General features: G+C 34.9%; 1 protein-coding gene across 2 annotated transcripts; it reads left to right on the top strand.

The window, feature by feature from the left end:
* The first annotated feature begins 955 nt into the window (after positions 1-955).
* Positions 956-21,554, top strand: LOC140867589 (transcription factor WRKY45-1). 2 transcript variants are annotated; one of them, XM_073272656.1, is made up of 3 exons: positions 956-1,406; positions 8,551-8,685; positions 21,085-21,554. In XM_073272656.1, the coding sequence occupies exons 1-3, from the start codon at positions 1,069-1,071 to the stop codon at positions 21,497-21,499; spliced, it is 888 nt and encodes a 295-aa protein (XP_073128757.1). In that variant the 5' UTR covers positions 956-1,068; the 3' UTR covers positions 21,500-21,554. The 2 variants fall into 2 exon arrangements, with proteins under 2 accessions (XP_073128757.1, XP_073128758.1); XM_073272657.1 differs by lacking the exon at positions 8,551-8,685.
* Positions 21,555-22,132: the final 578 nt, after the last annotated feature.

Below are 22,132 nucleotides of genomic sequence, written 5' to 3'. Positions count from 1 at the left end.
TTTTTTCTTTTACCATTTCAATTTTAAAAAAAATAACTTTCATTTTAAATTATTTTTTAAAAATAAAATTCTTATTTATAATTTTATGGAACACAAGTGACCATGTGCTAAGAGCCTAAATTAAAAGTAATTGAAGTTATGTTTCAACTAAATTCAATCACACCTATATATATTAAAAAAAACAGTCACACCTTCAAACCCAAGAAAATTTATATTCATGGTCCCAATTGTATTTTTCAATGAGGCCGAGTCATGTGATTGACTTAAATGAAAATAAACCAAGAATTGTAGACCAATGACCAAGTCATCACTTCTAAAGCTTCTTCCACTTCGACTCAACGTGTTCAACAAATCTGCAAATACTTTGAATTTCAATTTTCCAAAAAAAAATTTTCATTCCCTCTCAGAAACCCACTCGTGGACCCGTGGGGATGTGAAAGACATGGTTTCATTTAGATTCATTCAAATGAATGATTTTGTAAAAAAACGAATCGAAATTTTTTAAAATTAGCATACTATTACTTGGTATATACAGATTTTTTATTCTCTAATTAGTCGAGTATAATAGATATATATACATATATATTTTAGTTTCGTACTAGTCGAAGCGTTCCCATTACATAAAACAAATTTAGTATTTTCCGTAGAAAAAAAATTAAAGTGAAGTACTAAAAATATTATTACACCAAATTAAGTTTTTGGATGATTAATCTATCAAAACCTTATTTAATTAGGTTAATTCACAGGACGATTTTTGGTACTCTTAAGAAAAAAATAAAGAAAGAAATTGCCATTATTATATATCGCTTTCACCATTTTCTTTCCATCTCTAAATGTTTGTAACATTTGTATATATGTACACATTTGGTACGTAATTATTATACTGTCCCATCCCAAATTAGCTAGACTAGCTACCAAAGAAAATAAAGGAAAAGTTCCCCAGAAATGGATGAAACCTTGCCATTATTGTATCATGGGTGCAAGTTAGCGAAAGATCTCGAAAAAAACCTGCCAAACTTGGCAAACAATCCAGAAATCATCCTGAAATCATCTGAAGAAATCATTTCTATGTTCAGTAAAATCAAAGATAAAATTTGTAGGGAGCAAATGAGTACTGTTGGGCATTCCCAAGAGCTGCGGCAACTCGGACATGATTTTGGTGCCGAGATTCAGCAATTGCTGAAATCCAGTGGGGCTGTGCTCTGCGGTCTCGATCAGGCGACTCCTAGCCTTATGTTTCACCAACTCAGGCATGAGCATGAGAGCGGTAGAATGAAATTAGTGACGCAGGAAGAGCCTGCAGGTATTGGATTCATGGATATTGTAGGGAGTTCCAGTGGTCGGGTGATGCAAATGTCGATTAAGGCCCCGGATTCCAACAGAATTTTGTCTAGACAAAGAAAGAGGTAACACAAACACACACGAATAATATCTCGAATGATAAAATATCTTTTATGACTTATAACTTTCACCTATGTTAATTTTCTACTGAAATGCAGGTATTATATACCTATTCAAAATGTGGTATTGGATGTCATCAACTATGTTTCCTAATCTACCATTGTCATAAAATTAACACACGCACTAATGCGTGGTTAAGAGTTAGGAAATGATACATGTTCTCTTTTCTGTCTATTTTATATATAACAAAACCAGTGATTGCCTAGCATTGACTTCTAAATAAATATTTAAGGTTGCTACCTCCACATGTTTAATTTACTGCTCCACCTTACCCGTGCGGGACACTTTGAGTGCATAATGAGATTGAGAGATGATGCATGGTCGTAGCTAGATACTCTTGTTGAGCTCTCTTTGGTGCTCATATGGACATTTCTAATATTGTCCCCATTTAACTAAATAGACGACCAGAAATCTATATAACCCGACTGATTAATTGCACGAACTTCACAAACTTTCTCGACTTGATTAGATCGTAATCTTAAGGCAATGTCTGTCCTAAAGATTGATTTAAAGTCATATATACAATGTGTCATAGACGATTCTTCATGTTGACCTATACCTTGATGTTTAAATATCAAATATGATCAACAAAATTAATGTATGTGTCATACATCAAATTTTCATTCTCACACTGTTAATCAATGAAATTTAGATATTATTTCAACATTGGTATGATAATATCCACTTTGGATGTAACCCTCATAGTTTTGCTTTTGAAATCACCCAAAATGCCTCATATCAATGGAGATATCATTTCATTTATTAACTCATGATCTTTCCTTGATTCATGTGGGACTTTGGTTTAATATCAAACAATTTTGCCCTCAAACGAAGTCCATTAACCATCATTTCCATGATCCGGGCCTCTCCACAACCCGTCCTCCAATCGACGTCAATCCTCTTCAATGCGTTGGACCACACGCCTTACATGAATACCGAGAGCATCACCCTAAAGCTTATCACGGATTGTTACCGGGAGCCCTCACCTCCTTCGTTTAAGTATTCCAAGGATTTCTCCAACATGGCTCGATCTAGACCATGACTCGTTCTCATGGACGATGTCATTTGTTAATCAATGAAATTCAGATATCTCAACATTGACATGATATTGTCAACTTTGGGTGTAACCCTCATGGTTTTTCTTTTAGAACACCCAAAATGCCTCACACCAATGGAGATATCTTTCCATATATTAACCCTTGATCTTTCATTTGATCTTCCACTTGATCTTTCAATGTGAGATTTTGATTGAATACCCAACAATCCACCCATCAAATGAAGACCCACCATCATTCTCATGGTACAGGCCTTCCTCAATCCGTCCTCCAATCGAGGTCACTCCTCGTCAACGCGTTGAAGCGCACGCCTTATATGAATTATCAGGAGCATCACCTCTCGAGAGCTTATCAAATATTTTATCGGGAGCCCTTACCTCTTTCGTTTAAGTATTTCGAGGATTCCTCCCACATGGCTCGATCTAGACCATGACTCGTTCCAACAAAAGGGGTCATTTGTTAATCAATGGAATTCGAATATCTCAACATTGGTATGATATTGTCCACTTTGGTTGTAACCCTCATGATTTTACTTTTGGAATCACCCAAAAGGCCTCATGAAACGACCCTAACCTCTACTTTAAATAAGACTTAAATAAAAACAAAATGCGAATTTTTAAAAAATTTCGGCATGCCCTTTCTATAACTGTTAAAATCCACTTGTCTCAATCAAAACACTAAAGATGAAACCAACAAGACAGAAATTTTAAAACGAGAAACGAACGGGAACCTAAAGGAAGATGTTCAACATCACAAACATCAAATGTTTAACAATTCCTCTCTTATTTCTTCAAAAGGAATTACCTACATCTTTATTTTATTACTCGTTAACTCCATAGGGATTGCCATTTCCCTTCTCTATACTTTGTAAATCAAATGATGTCTTTTTTGTCTAAGCCCCAGGTTGCCTAAGACTCTATGAGACCTCGGTTCTAAACAACTAATCTTGGATTAAACAACAATTAATCAAAGCAGAACCCAAGTTTAAAAGTAATCAAAAGTTTTTTTTTTTAAGAACGCCTCGCGCGCGCGCGCGCAGGTTTCTCAACCCGATAACAACCAAGGGCTCGCGCCCGTGCGAGGTGCAGAGCTCGCGCACGCGCGGGCCAACAAACCCGAGACCCCAGGAAAGCCTTGCTCGCGCGCGGAAGGCCTGGGCAGAAATGCTTAGGAAAAAAAAAGATTCCGCGCTTGCTTCTGACGTGCATTCGAATACAACCATTAACACAAGGTATAGAGAATACACAAAATCAAACATGCTTTCATCAAGCCTAAGATAAACAAGAATCTAAATCGATACAACACCACATGCTTCGATTCTAGATTACAATCCGAAAAAAAAAACAAATTCGAATAACAAACATAACAAGTTCGAGTTCTAACATTCTTCAATCTTAAACTAGATAAACATGTTGATTCGACTTCTAAACCGAGTCCCACTACTAACTCTCCCACTTGATGTTAACCAGGTCTTCGCTGACTCGATCCTGCCCCACCTGTTGCCAAGTACACATACAAAACAAAGCAACAGCCGGATAAACCGGTGAGAATGATAATCCCAGTAAAAGAAACATAACAAGTAATACAACACAAACATGCTTTCAAGGTAACAACGTAACCAATATCAACGTAATGAAATGCATGCCTTTAAATCGGGATGTCAATTCTGATAAACAAGGGATTGCTGCTGTGCTTTTTGGGATCCCGAGGATGAGATCACGTAACGACTCACCGACTCTCCCAATCGAGGTGGTGCCACGTATCCTACTCCCCTAGACTTTGGTGCAACTATAAGGAGTATGCTGACACTAGGTGAACCTCTACACCCAGGTCACTCACAGTATAGCCCCCAAAACGTCTAAACAAAAAGGTTTGTTCTGCCCGCTGAAATCAAAGTTGGCTCAAGATGAATGCATAACAAAACATAAACATAAGCCACATAATAAGAGTTCAGTCAATCAACAAAATACAAGTTCCACATTTTAGAACAAGTATTGATGCAATATGTGACTTTTAAGGGAAACTCGAGAACCAGCTGTCCCGAGTATGCTATCCCGCTAACGAAGACTGCTTTTACCTTTCAATGCAGTAGTTCCAACTCTGGATAGCTACAACAAAATATTGTATCAAAAATCAGACAATCTAAACAACAACAACAACAACTCAAGGTAATCTCTATACCGATCTTCGTCCAACTCTTGACGATCCAATGCTGCTAACACCTGCTCGACAACTCCAACCGAATCTGTACGGAGACAAAATATGATCAACAACGATGATCAAACTCAATAGCCAAGTTTCAAAAACTCGAAACGGTTCGAAATCTCTAAAACTCAAACCGACGACATAATGGCTATAAATGATCAAACCGAAAATACAAACAGCAGTACAACATCGATATCAACTCAATAACATTGCTATGACCACAACAAAAGCTCAACCCCACAAATCTCAAACCAAAATTTTTGGACAAGGCTTCCAAAAATCATAACAATTCCGAACGACGCTCAAACTCAAAACCGACAGATAATAAACGATCAGAACTCCGTCAAGAACAACATACTCGAATCTCAAACGATTCTAACAACATCCAAAAAATAAAACGTATCTGATCGGAGAAATACTTACGGTATAACGAAGCTCTCGTTGTCGTGATCGCTAATCTGTCTTCAGAATTAATTTCTAACGGACGGATCGACCGGAAACCGGAATCACAAAGCTTGGAAGAGGCGTTCCCAAGCTTTAATGGAGAGAACACGTTTTGGAGGAGGAGGAGGAGGAGGAATAGTGGGAGAGGACTTAGTCAAGCCAATAATATAACAAATCCAAAAATTGCGTTTTAGTCCCTGAAAAATCCAAATTTTGCAAAATAGACCCTGATCAAAATCAAGTCATCTCTTGAACTCTGTAATCTCCGATTAACTCAAATAAACTCATTTAAGATAAAAATAGGGCGTTACAGACTCTTTCTACTTGTCCTGCCGAAAATCCATGGTACTTCTGTAAAGTTGGATTTTCTCTCATAATTCTTTGGAACATATTATGAGATTTTGTGGTTTGACTAAAAAACTCCACCAAACTCTCATGTGTTTCATGTCGAAACACCTCTTCTTTATTATGATCCTGATTCTGATTCATTATCAGATTCTTCTTGGCTAAACAATATCTTCTTCGTATATACTTTCATCTGAGGGGATATCCTCAAATTGATATACTTGGACTAGATCTTCAAAGAAGACCGCATCCTCCATATCTGGTGTTGCTTCAAACAGTTTAACACCTTTTCTCATTTTCTGGACAGTTTGTAGATATATGTCCTCTTGATACACATGTCCAGCAGTTGCAATCCTTGAAACTTTCACTTTCTCTTGTATGAGTTCTTCTAAAAGTTCTTCTAGATGGTGTTCTTCCCCTTCTTTGCGACGAGATTGTTGCTGAGGATGTTCTTGTAGGTCCACTTCTTTTTCCCGATCTATAAGATCTGGCCTTTTGTTTGGACCAAAATTTTCTTAGTTTCCAAGAACTTCTCATTCTTTTATTGTAGGGATTATTTCTGAATTTCTTACCCTTAAATCCCTGTGATCTACTCCCAATAATCGTAGGGAGATCATTTTCTCTACAATATAAAGGAGTTTATTAATACCCTTATCTTTTTTGTAGTTTTTTGTAATGCTGCCATATGACACCATTCTGCCAATTTTCCTTTAAGAAAAGAGGTTCGTCTTGCCAATGTATCTAGATTACCTGAAACTTATTATTTTATCAACATTTCTCTTCAGGGACTTGGCATCTTTGAAAAAAATATCTGAATAGCTATTTTTTCCTCGACTCCCGAATTTCATCTTTATTTAGTGAATAATATAATTTATTCATCAACTAAATAGATATCGTGCAATTCGATACTATACAGAGCTTGAGTATACTTTCTTTTCTTCTCTATATCTTGATTATTAAAATAATCCACTCCTATAAATTGTGCCTTGAATAGGATGGTCATTCTTCCTCCAATTTCGCTTAGAGATTCTCCTGCTAAGACTGATTCTTTAGTCTCTGGCATGGTCATTCCCCAAGATATCTTAACAGATCTCATTAGACTCATTTCCAGAAGTTTGATAAATCCTTCTTTATTGAGATCTAAAATTTCTGCTGCTATTCTCATAGCTGATGTCCAATAATCTATGAGATCTTTTCTGTTTTTGAAGTCCAGAACATCAAGGTTTAACTTAACCCCGTAAGGATGTATCGGATCTCAAACAGTTTTTTCGTAAGGAGTTTGATGTATTGGTATCTTACTCCTTCTTGACCTGGTTCTTGCTAGATGTGAATTTTTCCCAACATGGAACTCACTATGTGGTTCTTCTGTTTTAACCACATATCTTGGAGGATTCCCTATGCGTTGTTCATCCTCAGGAAAATTCATTTTTAGATCTACTACTTTGAGATTCGCAAATGAATCTGCAAGATCTTGTAGATCCTCGAGATTTAATCTCTCTAAAGAAGTCATCAAATAGTGTTTTTCTCTGATACTACTTTTATAAGATTAATCATCATTTCTTCATCAGTTAAAGGTTTTTGAACCATTTTGGTTTTACCTTTCTGATGTAGCAAAGGTTCGGTAACAAACGAGAGTGCTAACCTTCCTCTTGTATTTCTTTTTCTAGAACCAGAGGTGTGTTCTAGATTTATGATTTTTGTTTGAAGATCCTTTAGATTTCCAAGAATTTCTTCTTGTTTTTTAAGGATTTCTTCAATCTGCTGAGGTATTTCATACAGCTGATTGCTGTAATATTGTACCTTCTTTTGAATTTCTCTAAGATCTCCGAAGAGTTTAGAGGAATCTGGTGTAATTTCTAAAAAATGAGAATTAAAAATCATATTTCTTAATCTCTTCAGAGCGTATAAAAGAACCAAGTCTTTTTAACTTCTGTTATAGAGAATCTATTTTAAATACATTCATTTGTTTATGAGATTTCATGTCAATGAAATCCTTCTGGTTCAAACTCTCGTTTGAATCCATGGTTTGTTGAAAATCTCTTCCTCAACAAAGAGAAGTATGATTTAATAAATAATATAACGTCTGAATAAAATTACCTATGCTCTGATACAATTTTTTGAGCCTAAGGGAAGAATTAAAATGACATTTTAATTTAAGGGTATTATAGAAAATTTTTAGTTTGGAGGACATATAAGGGAACATTTTTGTAAAAAAAAAAAGGACATAATTTGAAGGAATAAAGTGTTAGTATATTTTTGGGAAACTATGAAAACTTTAGGTACATAATTCATTATTATTCCGTCACAATGATATAATATACATTTAAATAATAAAAAAACAATTAAAATAATTTAAATAAAATGGTTGAATATTTTAAAATTATTTAAATAAATACACAAGCGGAATTAAAAATATTTAAAATAAATTGGACAATCAAAGCCCTTAAATAAATAAGTTAGACATTTAAAACCATTTAAATAACCATCCAATAAAGTCATTTTAAATAAATAAGCGGGACAGTTAAAATCATTTGAATAAGCAAGATTAAACCTTTAAAATTATTAAGACGAATAGGTTGTATAATAAAATCATTTAAATAAATAAAATTAAACAATTAAAAGCATTAATTAAATAGTTAATACAATAAAATCATTTAAATAAATAATTAACATTTTATTAACTCATAAATCAAATAAATGATTTAAATCAATTAAAATTAAAAATAATAATCATAATATTTATTTAATTTTATGCATGCGACTTAGTAAATTGGATTTTAGGCGCTACACCTCATACCAATGGAGATATCAATCCATATATTAACCCATGATATCTCAACATTGGTATGATATTGTCTACTTTGTGTGTAACCCTCTTGGTTTTGCTTTTGGAATCACCCAAAAGTGCTAATACCAATAGTGATATCATTCCATATATTAACAAATAATCTTTCTCTTGATCTTTCAATGTGAGACTTTGATTGAATACTTAGTATACATATAGAACTATTTGTTTACTTTATTTTTTTTAATGAAACAGAAAGGATACTGAAAGTGACAAAATAGTGAAGAGGGTGGCTGCTCCTATAATGGGAAATCTCGACCTTCCCCCCGAGGATGGCTATACTTGGAGAAAATATGGTCAAAAAGAAATCATGGGATCCACTTATCCAAGGTAAATAAATAAATAACAATAATTTTATAATTTTTAACATAAAATAGAATTAATTAAAACATATATGGTTATTTTTTATTATCAATATATATTGTAGTGACCCACACCGTGATCACCTTCTAATCAAAAACTTAGATATGCAATTAAACAATAATTAATCATAATCAGATATATACTGCGGAAACTCAAATAACTAAAATACCGGCATGGTAAAACCTAGTGGCTGAACCTGCAATCCTGGCTTGGTCACCACCCAATCTCTAGATCTTTAGAAAAACAACATGCAACTGCTTCGTCGAATGGGGTGTCCAAACAACAGAAAATAACTGGACGTGAGTATAAAACACTCAGTATGCTAGTACGGGTAAACATATGTATATGAGACATGCAATGTAATGACCGGGAAATAATATGTGGGTAGACAAATCAGAATCTGCTCAGACTGGCGTCTAGGACATGAGCTGTAGCCTTGGGGAGTCAAACCACTGGACACAACCACTCACTTCTAACCGAACGTGGACTTAGGATGTCCCCCGAAAACACTAGAGACAAAATGACCCGTCAATCGAGTGACTCTCCGTGCTTCATAATGTCCTAACAAGGGTTGAGCACCCTATAACGCAGGCTTATCTCGAAGGATATCCAAGCTCAATTTGAAATGAACATGCAGCATAATATCTCAAAGAAATAAAACATGGATCATGCATTCATAATAATCATGGCACATAAATACAACACATCAACATGCATACTAGCTAGCAATCTCAGTCAGTACTTACGTACCTTTCTATGGCATTTCATAAAAGCCCCCATCTAGGATCCAAGCCTACCATGCAACACTAAAATTCACAATAACCATGCATAATCTAACATGATCTAAAAGCTTTAATTAAACTATGACATACTCCCTATTTTGTATAAGGAGCTAGGGCTATACCTTTCATCCGTTGTCAGTCCGCTGATGTCGAATACCCCAAAGCTTGGGCACAACCTTGCTACGACCCTTGGACACCTCGCCAAAGCTCTGCTGCTTGGCCACTACTACGAATAATGTTCGTTATATAAAAATATACTAGAACCTACTCTAACTCTTTATAAAAGAGTCCCAAAGCTCTTAAAATCTAGCCATAATGGGAGAGGAGAGGTTTCGGTATGCAATGAAAGTGAGAGCTCTCGCCTTTATTTATAGGCAGAGTTCAGATCGTCCGATCCCCAATTCGGACGGTCTGATCTTGCATGGTGTCCACGTTGCATGCATGTGAGTTCGGACGCTCCAAATCCTCTTCGGATCGTCCGATCGACGTAGTGACATCATCCATGACGTCATCCATTTCACTGGAATTGGACATTTGTCAATTTAAGTTCGGACTGTCCGATCTCTAGAGCGGAGCGTCCGATCTTCATCGGATCATCCGATCTGCTTTGTATCTTCCAAACCCATCGGACCATCCGATCTATCATGGGCTTAAGTTCGGACCATCCGAACTCTCTAAGTCCAATTAAGCCCACTAATCATTTTTGGGTGTTCTGGAACCAATTTTTTGGTCCGTTTAATCATATAAAAATCCATTAAATCAAGTTTTATTAATTATAACATGATTAGACAAATTAATCTTGTAAAATAGGACTGAACTACTACATTCTCCCCCACTTAAGAGATTTCGTCCTCGAAATCAGGTCTTAAGTACTGAAATGAACTTGTAATGGTAATTCATTCTATTAAATCTGAACATTTTACAAGATATCATTTTAATCAATATCTTCGGATACTCTGTTTGCATATGACTCTACATATGTCGAATCTATTTTAACAATATCAGTAGTCTATTGGACTAACTCAAGTCCTTCTACTTGTCATTTCCCCACTTCTTTTCAAAACAGTGGAATATGACATTGCTGACCATACAATGTCTCAGATGTTATCATATCAATATGACAGTGATAACCATTGTTGTACGTGAATTTATTCAATAATCTTATGAAACTGGACCAACATCCATAGTGTAGGTACATAACATATTCTCAAAATACAGGTATTACGCTCTGAATGGTCTTTAGTCTCTGAATGATAGGATGTACTCACGCTCAGAATAGTCCTAAAGACATGCTAAATACTCCACCAGAATCTGGGAACAAATATGGGATTTCTATCACTGACCATGCTCACTGGTATGCCATGAAAACTCGGAATCTCCTGAATGTGTAATCAATCACTACTGTCAAAAGTGATGTTTCGATTGCAAGAAAAGAAATGTGATGCCTTGGTGAGTCGATACATCACAACCCTAATAGTATCATAATTTCTCAAGAATACCGACAAATGGGTCACAAAGTCCATCGTGAGAACTCCCATTTCCACTCAGGAATCGATAAGTATGATACAAAATTCCAGGTTGTCGATGCTCAGTCTAAATCTGTTGACACACCCAATATCAAAAAACATACTGATACACAAAACGCTTCATATTTTTCCACCAAAACCAAGTACTCAAGTCTTTGTACACCAAAAAAATTCTCGTACTAATGACTAACACTTTGTCATAACACATGTGACAACATCTTTGTCCACAATTCCTGATTTCCTGAACTCTTCAGGTTCTCTTCTTGGAAATATCAATATTTATTATGTTGACTCAAAAGTCGATTAGTAAAATTCCTGGTACTAATAATATGGGTCGAATATTGACATCTACCTCATAACTTAAGATAATGCTTAAAACAATAATATTGATTATCCTGTCACGGATAATAATAATTTCTTGCTGAATTCTGACTTGCGCTACTAGATGAACAAAACCATTTCATCCCTCCCTTTTGAAGTCCTCAAATCAAAACAATCTAGCTAACCCATGGTTCAATCCTATATACATCAATGGTCTAACGCATCCAATAGACATCTCGAAAAATCAGTGACAACAATCCCGCTAGACCTGGTAACTTTAGATCTCAGTTGTTGTCCTTTTTCCATATCTAAACACTTAATGTTATCCTATTAGTACCCACTGAAATTCAAACACTTGATAGATCAAATTCTGACAATGAAATCTCAGAAATACTGCAAAAATATTTCTGAGGACTGAATACCAGAGTATTGTACTCATCCTATCAGTTTTTCTCAACGATTAACAGTTTCTCAGTTCAGTATCTGAAAACTGAGTTAACAGTTTCTAATCACCAAACAATGCTCATTCCAAAAAAAATTATCTTTCTATAAAAGAAGCAATCATCTCCCCTACTCTTGGGTTACAACATCTGTATCTGCCACAGATTATTAAAAACATGGTTTATCGGGTTCCCAAAATCACAGATGTTACATTTTATCATTCCTTCTTAACAGAAGAAAATCCAAAAGATGAACTAACACATTTCTGGAAATTCCCAAACACTAAGAAATTCTCAATATATCTCAATCAATACTGATTAGACTTAGCAATCGCATCCATTATCCTTGATCCATCATAGCTCATACTTAGCCCAAAATGATCAATCAGTTAAGTCTATTATTCACGAATTATTGATTCATCAGAACCTCATACTACTGATCAACATCCATGATCTTTGTGATTCTGTTCAACGAGAACTATCTGAACCCAAAATACTTGGAATAACAAAATTCCCACAAGTTTCACTATTCTTATCTCTGATGGTGTCAGATGATAATCCAATGACCATTGATAACTTACATGGCTCGATCAACAACTTTGATCTCGTTGTCATAAGTCTTCTAATTCCTAACTCTTGGAATTAAAATGTTCGCACTGAACTCAACATTCCTATTTCTGACAGAGTCAGACGATTGTTAAAGGTAGTTACTGGTACCAATCCCGTATCAATCCAAACTTACTATCACTGCTTATGGCCATACAAGATGGATACCAAAATGAACTAAGCCCAAAGTAGATTTTCCCCGATCCGATATCCCGGATCTTCCTTGTCACAAGGAATGTCAAGTTGTATCTCTGACAAAGTCAGACGATACTTCGAATAACCACTGGTTGAAATCCATCCACCTTCTAGATCTATCTGTCTAGAAATATCAGAATATCAAAAACAAAACCTATCTGCTCAGAATGGTCCCCTCGTCAAGGAAAATTCCTTCCAAAACTAATTCTGACAGCATAAATTCAACATCTGTATCTCTGACGAAGTCAGACGATAACTAATTTCCTTGTATACTAAATCTCAGTATCAACTAAATCTTTACGAGAGAATCCAAATATCGAATATCTATACCATTACTATGACTGTTGAAAAACACCAGATTGAGGTAGCCTCCCACTGAATAACCATATGAAGTAAGAAAAGCTTCCAGACACCATCTGAAGCACGAAAGGCTCCCGGAGTAATACAAGCAGGGGGTCGCACTTCCTCTCCGTCTAGTAATATATCCACACAGTCCACATCACTTCGTATAACTCATCACTATGCCTCTGATGAAAACACATCATCCTTGGAATACACTATGCCTCGATAGAATATTCTAGGTAATACATCTAGAACTATTCAACTGAAAATATGCATAATTAAATCCTAATTTTACACATGTTTAAACAAATGTGTGATCCTTTATTCAATATAATCATGATAATCCCAAAGATTACAATTACAATACTTGAACCACTAACCCAGGTTCTATACAATCTTTATTACAATCCCATGTAATAAACAACTTATTCAAAAGATTACACTGAAATATGTACAATGAAATTAACTGTTACATAAAAATGTCTGAAATCATCAATACATCTTAGTCAAATGCTTACAACTGAAATACTGTTTACAAAAAAACTTCATACAATATTTAAATTCTTGCCGAATTCTTTCATTCCGTCTAGTGATCTTGAACGTGAAGTTTCCTGTCTGCCACACATGAAAGCATCAACACAAGCATATCAGCAAACCTTTTCCTCGCAAGATCTAAAAGATCTTTCTAGTCTACCGGATCTTTCCAATATTGTTGGGTTCCTTCTGACAATCTCTCCAATTAGTAGTGGAGAATTTTCGGGGGTGGATTCCTTGGTCGAAGCAGAATGAATGATTATACGTCACACATTCCCTTCAACTCTGAGAAGTACCTGGAGTTCAAAACTGGATCTTCTCTTCCAGCTCCATCCTGCTAGGATCCACATAATACGAAACTTTGATGTCAATCTTGGCAATGACGATCTTGGAAAATCCTATGTACCTTGATATTCCAACTCCTGGTACTTCTATCATCATTGAATTCAACTCGTAATTTACAAAGGATAACCCGATATCAATACTATGTTCCAAAGAATCATATTGTATGCTCTCATACCATAAATGTAGTGACTCGCACTGTGATCACCTACTAATAAAAAACATAGGCATGTGGTAGCGCTTAATCGTGTCACGCCCAAATTACCCGACTCAATCAGATAAACAAAATACGTAGTAGTGTGAGTAGGGATCGTTCCCACGAGAAAAGAAAAATTTAACGTGTTCTAAAATAAAAGAAAGAGGTTTTTGAGTTTTTAGATTAAATACTGAAAATTTAAGTAAATTAAAATTCAAGTTTATCAGTAACATGCAAGATTGAAATTATACTAAAGAATCAATGAGAAACAAGCATTGGTATTGGTCGACTATACCCTTGATATCATTCATTCAATCATTGATTACCTAAAAATAATTAATCCTATCAAGTATTCATGAAAATTAAATTTCTGTTTCACCTTAATCTTAGTTAATTAGACACCAGCGTTCTAGATTAATCCTTACCAATAAATCAACTCAGATACCATCGATCTAGATTTAAATTTAAGGTAGCATTCAAATGAGTAAAACTGATGAATCTAGACAACATAAATACCAGCGATTCTATTTAATCTAGTCAATTGTTGTTCCTATAATTTAACAAATGCACCAGCGGAAAATATCAATCATAGTTGCTTCGCAAATCAGATGATTCAAACAATTACGGATTTGAATTCTAATTTAGTAGTAGATTGTATAGCGAAATCCTAGGGTGATCAATCCAAAAATCTCACATACAAGCATGAAATAAATCAGAACAACTTTTGATACTCGATAATCAAACACTGAAAATAAAAATCTCATGAATAAACCAAATCAAGGGTTCGTCTTCCTCAACCAAGTTCTAAAGTTTAGCCCCAACGATTCATTAAAAACCGAAGAAAAATCAAAAGAAAAAAAAATATTAAGAGAAGACAGAACAAAACCTTGCCGCCAAGGAATACTTGGTGTTCTAAGCCTTCAAAATCTGATAATAATCTAACAAAACGGAATAGAAGACCTAATAAAAGGCTAAAGTCCAAAATAAAAGAGTTTTCAAAATTAAAAACTTTTCCCGAACAGACCCGCTCTCTCAATCGGTAAGGATTGACCGATCGAGCGAGCCAAACTTTCAATACTATTGTTCTTCAAACTTCATGCGGCCGCTCGATCGGTAGAAGTTAACCGATCGAGCGGCCAACTTTTCTTTCGAATCTGCTTTTTCCTTCACATGATCGCTCGATCGGTAGATATTTGTAGATCGAGCGGTCAAAGTAATTTCCTACAAAATATTTGCAGCATTTCCCTTGCTACAAGGTTTTGTCCATACGTCCTCCAAAACGCACAACCTACACGGCAAAACCGGGAAACAAATCATGTAGACACAAAATATGCAATAAGAACAAAATACATAATTAAAGCACATAAATGAATGCAAAACAACAACTTAATGACATTAAAACATGCAACACAAACACAACTATCAGCATGAATTAGATATATACCGCGGAAACTCAAATAACTAAAATACCAGCAAGGTAAAACCTAGTGGCTGACCCTGCAATCCTGCCTTGGTCACCACCCAATCTCCAGATCTCTAGGAAAAATACCTGCAACTGCCCCGTCGAATGAGGTGTCCAGACAACAGAAAATAACAGTACGTGATAATAAAATGCTCAGTACGCTAGTACGGGTAAACATACGTATATGATGCATTCAATATAATGACCGAGAAATAATATCTGGGTAGAAAAATCAGAATCTGCTCAGACTAGAGCATAGGACATGAGTTGTAGCCTCGGGGAGTCAAATCACTGGACCCAACCACTCACTCCTAACCGGACGCGGACCTAGGATGTCTCCCGAAAACACTAGAGATGGAACGACCAATCGGTCGAGTGACTCTCCGTGCCCTAGAACGTCCTAACAAGGGTTGGGCACCCTATAACACAGGCTTATCTCGAAGAATATCTAAGCTCAATATGAAATGGAAATGCAACATAATATCTCAAAGCAATAAAACATGGATCATGCATCCATAATAATCATGGAACATAAATAAAACACATAAACTTGCCTACCCGCTGGCAATCTCAGTCAGTACTTACGTACCATTCTAAGACAGTTCCTAGAAGCCCCCATCTAGGTTCCAAGCCTACCATACAACACTAGAATTCATAATAATCATGCATCATCTAACATACTCTAAAAACCTTAATAAGACTATGACATACTCTCAATTTTCTACAAGGAGCTAGAGCTATACCTTTCATCCGTCGTCAGCCTGCTGATGTCGAATGCCCCTGAGCTTGGGCACACAGGCTTGCTACATTCCCTGGACACCTCGCCAAAGCTCCGCTTCTTGGACACTACTATGGAAACTGTCCGTTATATAAAAATATACTAGAACCTACTCCAACTCTTTATAAAAAAGTCCCAAATCCCTTAAAATCGAGTCATAATGGGAGAGGAGAGTTTTCGGAGTGCAATGAAAATGAGAAATCTCGCCCCTATTTATAGGCGAAGTTCAGATTATCCGATCCCCACTTCGGACAATCCGATCTGGCATGGTGTCCACGTTGTATGCATGCGAGTTTGGACGCTCCGAACGCCTCTTCGGATCGTCCGATCGGCTCAGTGACTCAGCCATGACATCATCTATCTGACTGAAATTGAACATCTGTCAATTTGAGTTCGGACCGTCCGATCTCCATTGGATCATCCGATCTGCTTCGTATTTTCAGAACCCATCGGACCATCCGAACTCTCTGAGCCCAATTAAGCCCACTAATCATTTTATGGTGTTCTTGATCCGATTTCTTGGTCCTTTAATCATATAAAAATCCCTTAAATCATGTTTTATTAATTCTAAAATGATTAGATCAATTAATCTTGTAAAATAAGATCGGAGTACTACATATATTGTGTGTGTTTATATATATATATATATATATATATATATATATAAATATATAATGGTTCAAATCTATGGCCGAGTCCAATTACTTGAAACGTGTTGAGGAAATTTACATTTCAACGAATTAATTGTATTGTAGACCGAAAAAACCAAAAAAGAAAAAGTTAATTAACTAATATTTCGATTCAAGATGATTTGAAAATATAGTTTGACCATAGACACACGAATTGTTTCAAGTTTGAACCAATATTTTTATAATCGGACCGGTGATCGAACCGGTCTACCTTAAAAAAAAAGGTCCAACAGATCGGATCTTTTAACCGGACAGTCGGACCGAAAAATCATTTATATAATATAATATAATTAATAGTATATTTTAAATTTTAATAACCTAAAAGATTTATATAAATAGACAAAAACAAATATTTATCCTAGTTTGAAAAATAAATAACGATATAAATATATTCTAAATATTAATTATAGTTATATAAATTTTTAATAATAAATTAATGAATTAAAAAAACTTTAATCATACTAAAATAATATTTTTAATGATGTACAAATTCCAAATAATCATGTATATATAATAAAATATTAAATTAAGGTTTTAATTTTATTTTAAAAAAATTTGAAATACCGGTGGTACCGGTTCTTGGGGCAGGTTTTTGACCGTTTCGATCGGTTCTGGGCGGTTCAACCGTTAAAATAATTTTTGGGAATGTTACTGTAACGCCCCCAACCGATGGGGACATTACTCAATTAACATGACCTTATATAAACACGAAAAAGAAATTTTTTTTAAAATGATTTATGCATACATCAAACCTTACTTAAAACATTTCAAATTGTTTACAAACCAAGTCACGACAATTTCAAACATAAAACTTGTTTTCTTCACTCAAACATAATAATATTCAGTTCCATTAAACTCAACACAAACACACTCATGCATCTCCTGTCGGCTCGACTCTTGGCTCCTCCTCATGTCCGACATCAAACTCATCGACGTATGCATAAATGTCATCCTCATTACCTGCACCATTCAAGCATAGTGAGTTTAAAGACTCATCAAGAATATGCAATAAAATCATAAGTTTTAAAATTTCCTTTGAATATAATATGGCATAAACATAGACATAGACATAAACATAAACTCATTCTTAATTGACGAATTATGTGAAATTTATGGCAACCGTCTGATAGACCCGTTCTCATCATTCATGTTGATCAAAAAGTAATTGGAAAGGCCCCTTCGGAGCTTATCCCGAAGTGGCAGTCCCGTGTCTTTCCATCGCTTAACTCATAATTGGAAAGGCCCCTCCGGAGCTTATCCAGAAGTGCCAGTCCCGTAGATTTGGAAAAGTCCCTCCAGCGCCCATCCCAAAGTATCATTCCCGTATTTGCCACCACAAAGACACATAAGACATCAAAATCCTTTATGCTTCATCATACATCATTCATCATATCATTCCATCATCTTTTCATTGTGTTATCATAACATGTCATTCATTGCGAAGCATCATTGAAACATCATAATTTTTGTCTTAACTTTTGTTTCATGAACATAAAACTTTACTTAATAACTTTATGCATATCATATATGATTAAAAATCATACTCTCATATTGAACGTAGGTTTCATGAATAAAACATAGACATGTACATGCATCACATAACGTAATCGATCCACGTAACTTGTTATTTTCGTTCTTATCGTAAAACATGAAACTTTTTGGATAGGAACTCTTAAATATACTTAAAACACCTTCACACATAATAAACATGCATTTAGAACTTAAAACCATGCATGACAATATTTTGGGACAGAAACATCCTTGCTCGAGTGGCACTAACTCGTGCTCGAGCGAGACCCATTCTGGAGTGGCATTTTGCAGGCGATGAAACTCTATTTTGAAATCGGAATTTGGAAAAGTGGTAAACATTAAAGTTGTAGCGCTTGATCTTGAATTTCTAATTCCGAAAATCTCACCTCAATTGGAGTTTCCAGTAAAAATTTATGCTCATTCTCCCTAGATGTGTTACTGCCGGAAATTCAAAACGCTCGACACAATGCGGGGCGTTTTTTACCATTCTTCCAAAATGATTTTGACAAAACTCAAAACATGAAAGTTGTAGATAAATAAGTTAGTTTTCAAATATAATTGGCATCATATAATTTGGATTGGTACAATAATTTTATTCTCAAAATTATAACAAGTGTCGGTAATCCGGTGCCACCGAACACAACTTCAACACTTCAAATTTCAAACATAAATTTCTTTTATCCAAAATCCTAACTACATAAATCATCAAAACTCATTTTCTTGTAATTGAACATGGGTTAACTAACTTCAAAACACTAAAATCTTAAAAGAACATGAACCTCTTGAATCAATTCAAGAACTTGACAAGAACAACCTACGCTTCACGATCTCGTAAAATCATAACAGCGTGCTCTTGAAATTCATGAAAATCATGCATACATATCTCAACATACCTCAATTCATATCAAAATACATAATAGCTTGAATGAGTTTCAAAATCTTTTAAATTTGTACTTGCCTTGAAATGGAGACGGAGTTGTTTCGGATTATTGGCAACGAGCTAACCACACCAAGAACGAGATTTGGAACTTTGTCTTGTGACTATCTTGAAGAACCGTGAAGGTTCAATAAAGAAACAAGAAGGAGAAAATGATAGAATGGAGAGAAGGGGGAAGGAATCGTGTAGAGGATAGGGAAGAAGTGAGAGTCAAGGGAACAAGGGGACATGAGAAGTAATGGGGTGGAAAACCGGGTAGATAGATAGGATAATGATCATTCAATACGTAATGTGTGTTCATCTCTAAAATGCAGTCAGTCACCCGTACCAACTCGTCTGATAAAAATACTATCCCCCGACTCATACATAATAAGCATATCAATATTATACTTAAAAATCTCATAAAAATGTACTCTATCACCTCGTTCATTGGTTGGCCTCGTCCCGTGAGTCCAAAATCAAACTCAGCCTGAAACCGTAAACTTACTCAAAATTATTAAAATAAAATATATGTCGACATGAAATCATATTCATAATTCATAACTTAAAAATAATTTAAACTTACAACATCATAAAAATCATCTTAAAAGCATCATGAGCGATTTAGTGGATTTTTTTGGACCTTACAGTTAAGGACCTGATCAGTGACCGGTTCTCGGTCGAACCGATCGAACCAGCCAGTTCTGTCCGGTTTTGAAAACACTGGTTTGAACAAAAAAGCGTCGTGGATCGAAAATTATTTAAATATTTACATTTTGTGGTGCAAGAAATTGAGATATAAATATTTTTTTCCATCTATTATTATTGATTAAATTACTCTAATAGTTTTTTATCTTATAAATCACTAGATTTTAAACTTAAATGATCGAGGGAATGCTTTGCTAAACATAAGCTTTAAATTATTGATCATATTAATATATTTTTCCAAAAAAATTGATGAAGATATTTAATTATCGTTGAACTTATTCGAGTTAAAAAAATATAATAGGTCTCTTGTAAGACAATCTAATAAATCTATATGTGTGAGACGGATTAAACCGATTCATATTAAATCGAAAAATAATATTTTAGTATAAAAAGTTATCTTTTATGAGTCGGTCAAATAAAATATTAGTTTCATAAAATTAAAATTGTGTGACCATATAATTAAGCTGCACCAATTGGACAGAGGTGCTTACTTAACAAATTAAGGTATTTGATATAATTTTTTATTTTATTTTATTTTACCAAGATTATGATATATGAAAATTGTCAATTATTAATCATTGCGCCGTATATAGAAGAATATTTTATTTGTATGGTTTGTATTCAATTTTTAAGCATAGTCTCACGTGTAAATACTATACATTTAATTTCGCAAAGAACAAGGTTGCAGGGTTTTAAAAAATTATACAGAAATATTATATTTTTTAATGTAATTTTGTATTTTTACCACTTTTATTTATGTAAAAAAATTTATTTTTAATCTTATAATTTTCATTTATATATTTTTTTGTCATTTCTCAACTCGAGTCTAGTCTGTAGGCTGAAAAGTGCTTATGCAACGACCACGATGCTATAAAATAATGTTATAAAATTATTTAATACTAACCCGTCAAAAAAATTATTTAATACTAGTTTGTTTATTAGATCAATTTTAGAATTTTCACTCCTGAAGAAATGAATTATTTTAAAATTCAATGACAGGAGTTACTATAGATGTACACACCAAAAATTCTACGACTGCCCTGCCAAGAAACAAGTCCAACGATTAAACAATGATCCCTTCATATTCGAAGTAACATATCGAGATACCCACACCTGCCACATTTCCTCCACCGCCCCCTCTGCCGTGGCACCGCCGCCGGATCAAGGGTCAATTTCGGCCATCGACACCACCACTGCCGGAGTTCAGCTACCACCGCTCTTTTCTTCTTCTCTGCGGTCTGCCAGCTCGGCCGCGATGGCAGGGGTGGGGCCGCCTGCGGTTAGGTTCCACGACTACCTGCTGCCGGTGGTTGATATGGCGGATGCCATGTTTAATTCTAACAGTAGCAGCAGCAACAGCATGGATATTATCTTTTCCGATCACAAGTGGGATTCAGAAGAAAATAAATATTGATTGTTGATTAATTACTTCTAATTATTCGCAAAAAAAATTAATTGTGAATTTGTGATGCAATAAATAAGAATTAATTATTAATTCATGATTTAATTGTAACAAATCATTAGCTTGAATTATCCTGAATTAATTATCGTGATTGTAAATTTTGTATTTCATTGGCTTGATTAATGTAGTTTTTGTTTTGAAATATTATAAAGAATATGGAGATAAGACAATGAATAGAAATAATTTATTTATCATCAGAAGCTTTTATTTATAGAGTGCTTTTACAGATTTGAATAGTAGATAACATGATATTTCGAAATAAAATCTAATATCAACGATCATTTACAACAAATTATCTACAACACTCTTCCTTTCGATTGCGGATGCGAGAACATAACATAAGTCTCACAGCTCCGTCGTCCGATTCTATGCCTAATATACCTGCTCTTCAAGGATGAACTCTTTTGTGCATGGGTGTAGTTCTACTATGGATTCAATTCCTTCAAACAGCCACTACAAGAAAAACGCAAAAAAGACAACGGATAGAGGTTGAAAACTGTTGTAACTGATGGTGTTGTTAAAAGTACGCCCCTACGGATTTTATCCGTTGTCGTAGGCCCTTAAAGACAACGGATTTTATCTGTT

The sequence above is a fragment of the Henckelia pumila genome, chromosome 4 (genome assembly GCF_033568475.1).
Source record: "Henckelia pumila isolate YLH828 chromosome 4, ASM3356847v2, whole genome shotgun sequence".
Lineage (NCBI taxonomy): Eukaryota > Viridiplantae > Streptophyta > Magnoliopsida > Lamiales > Gesneriaceae > Henckelia > Henckelia pumila.
This window is presented reverse-complemented; position numbering and strand designations above follow the sequence as displayed.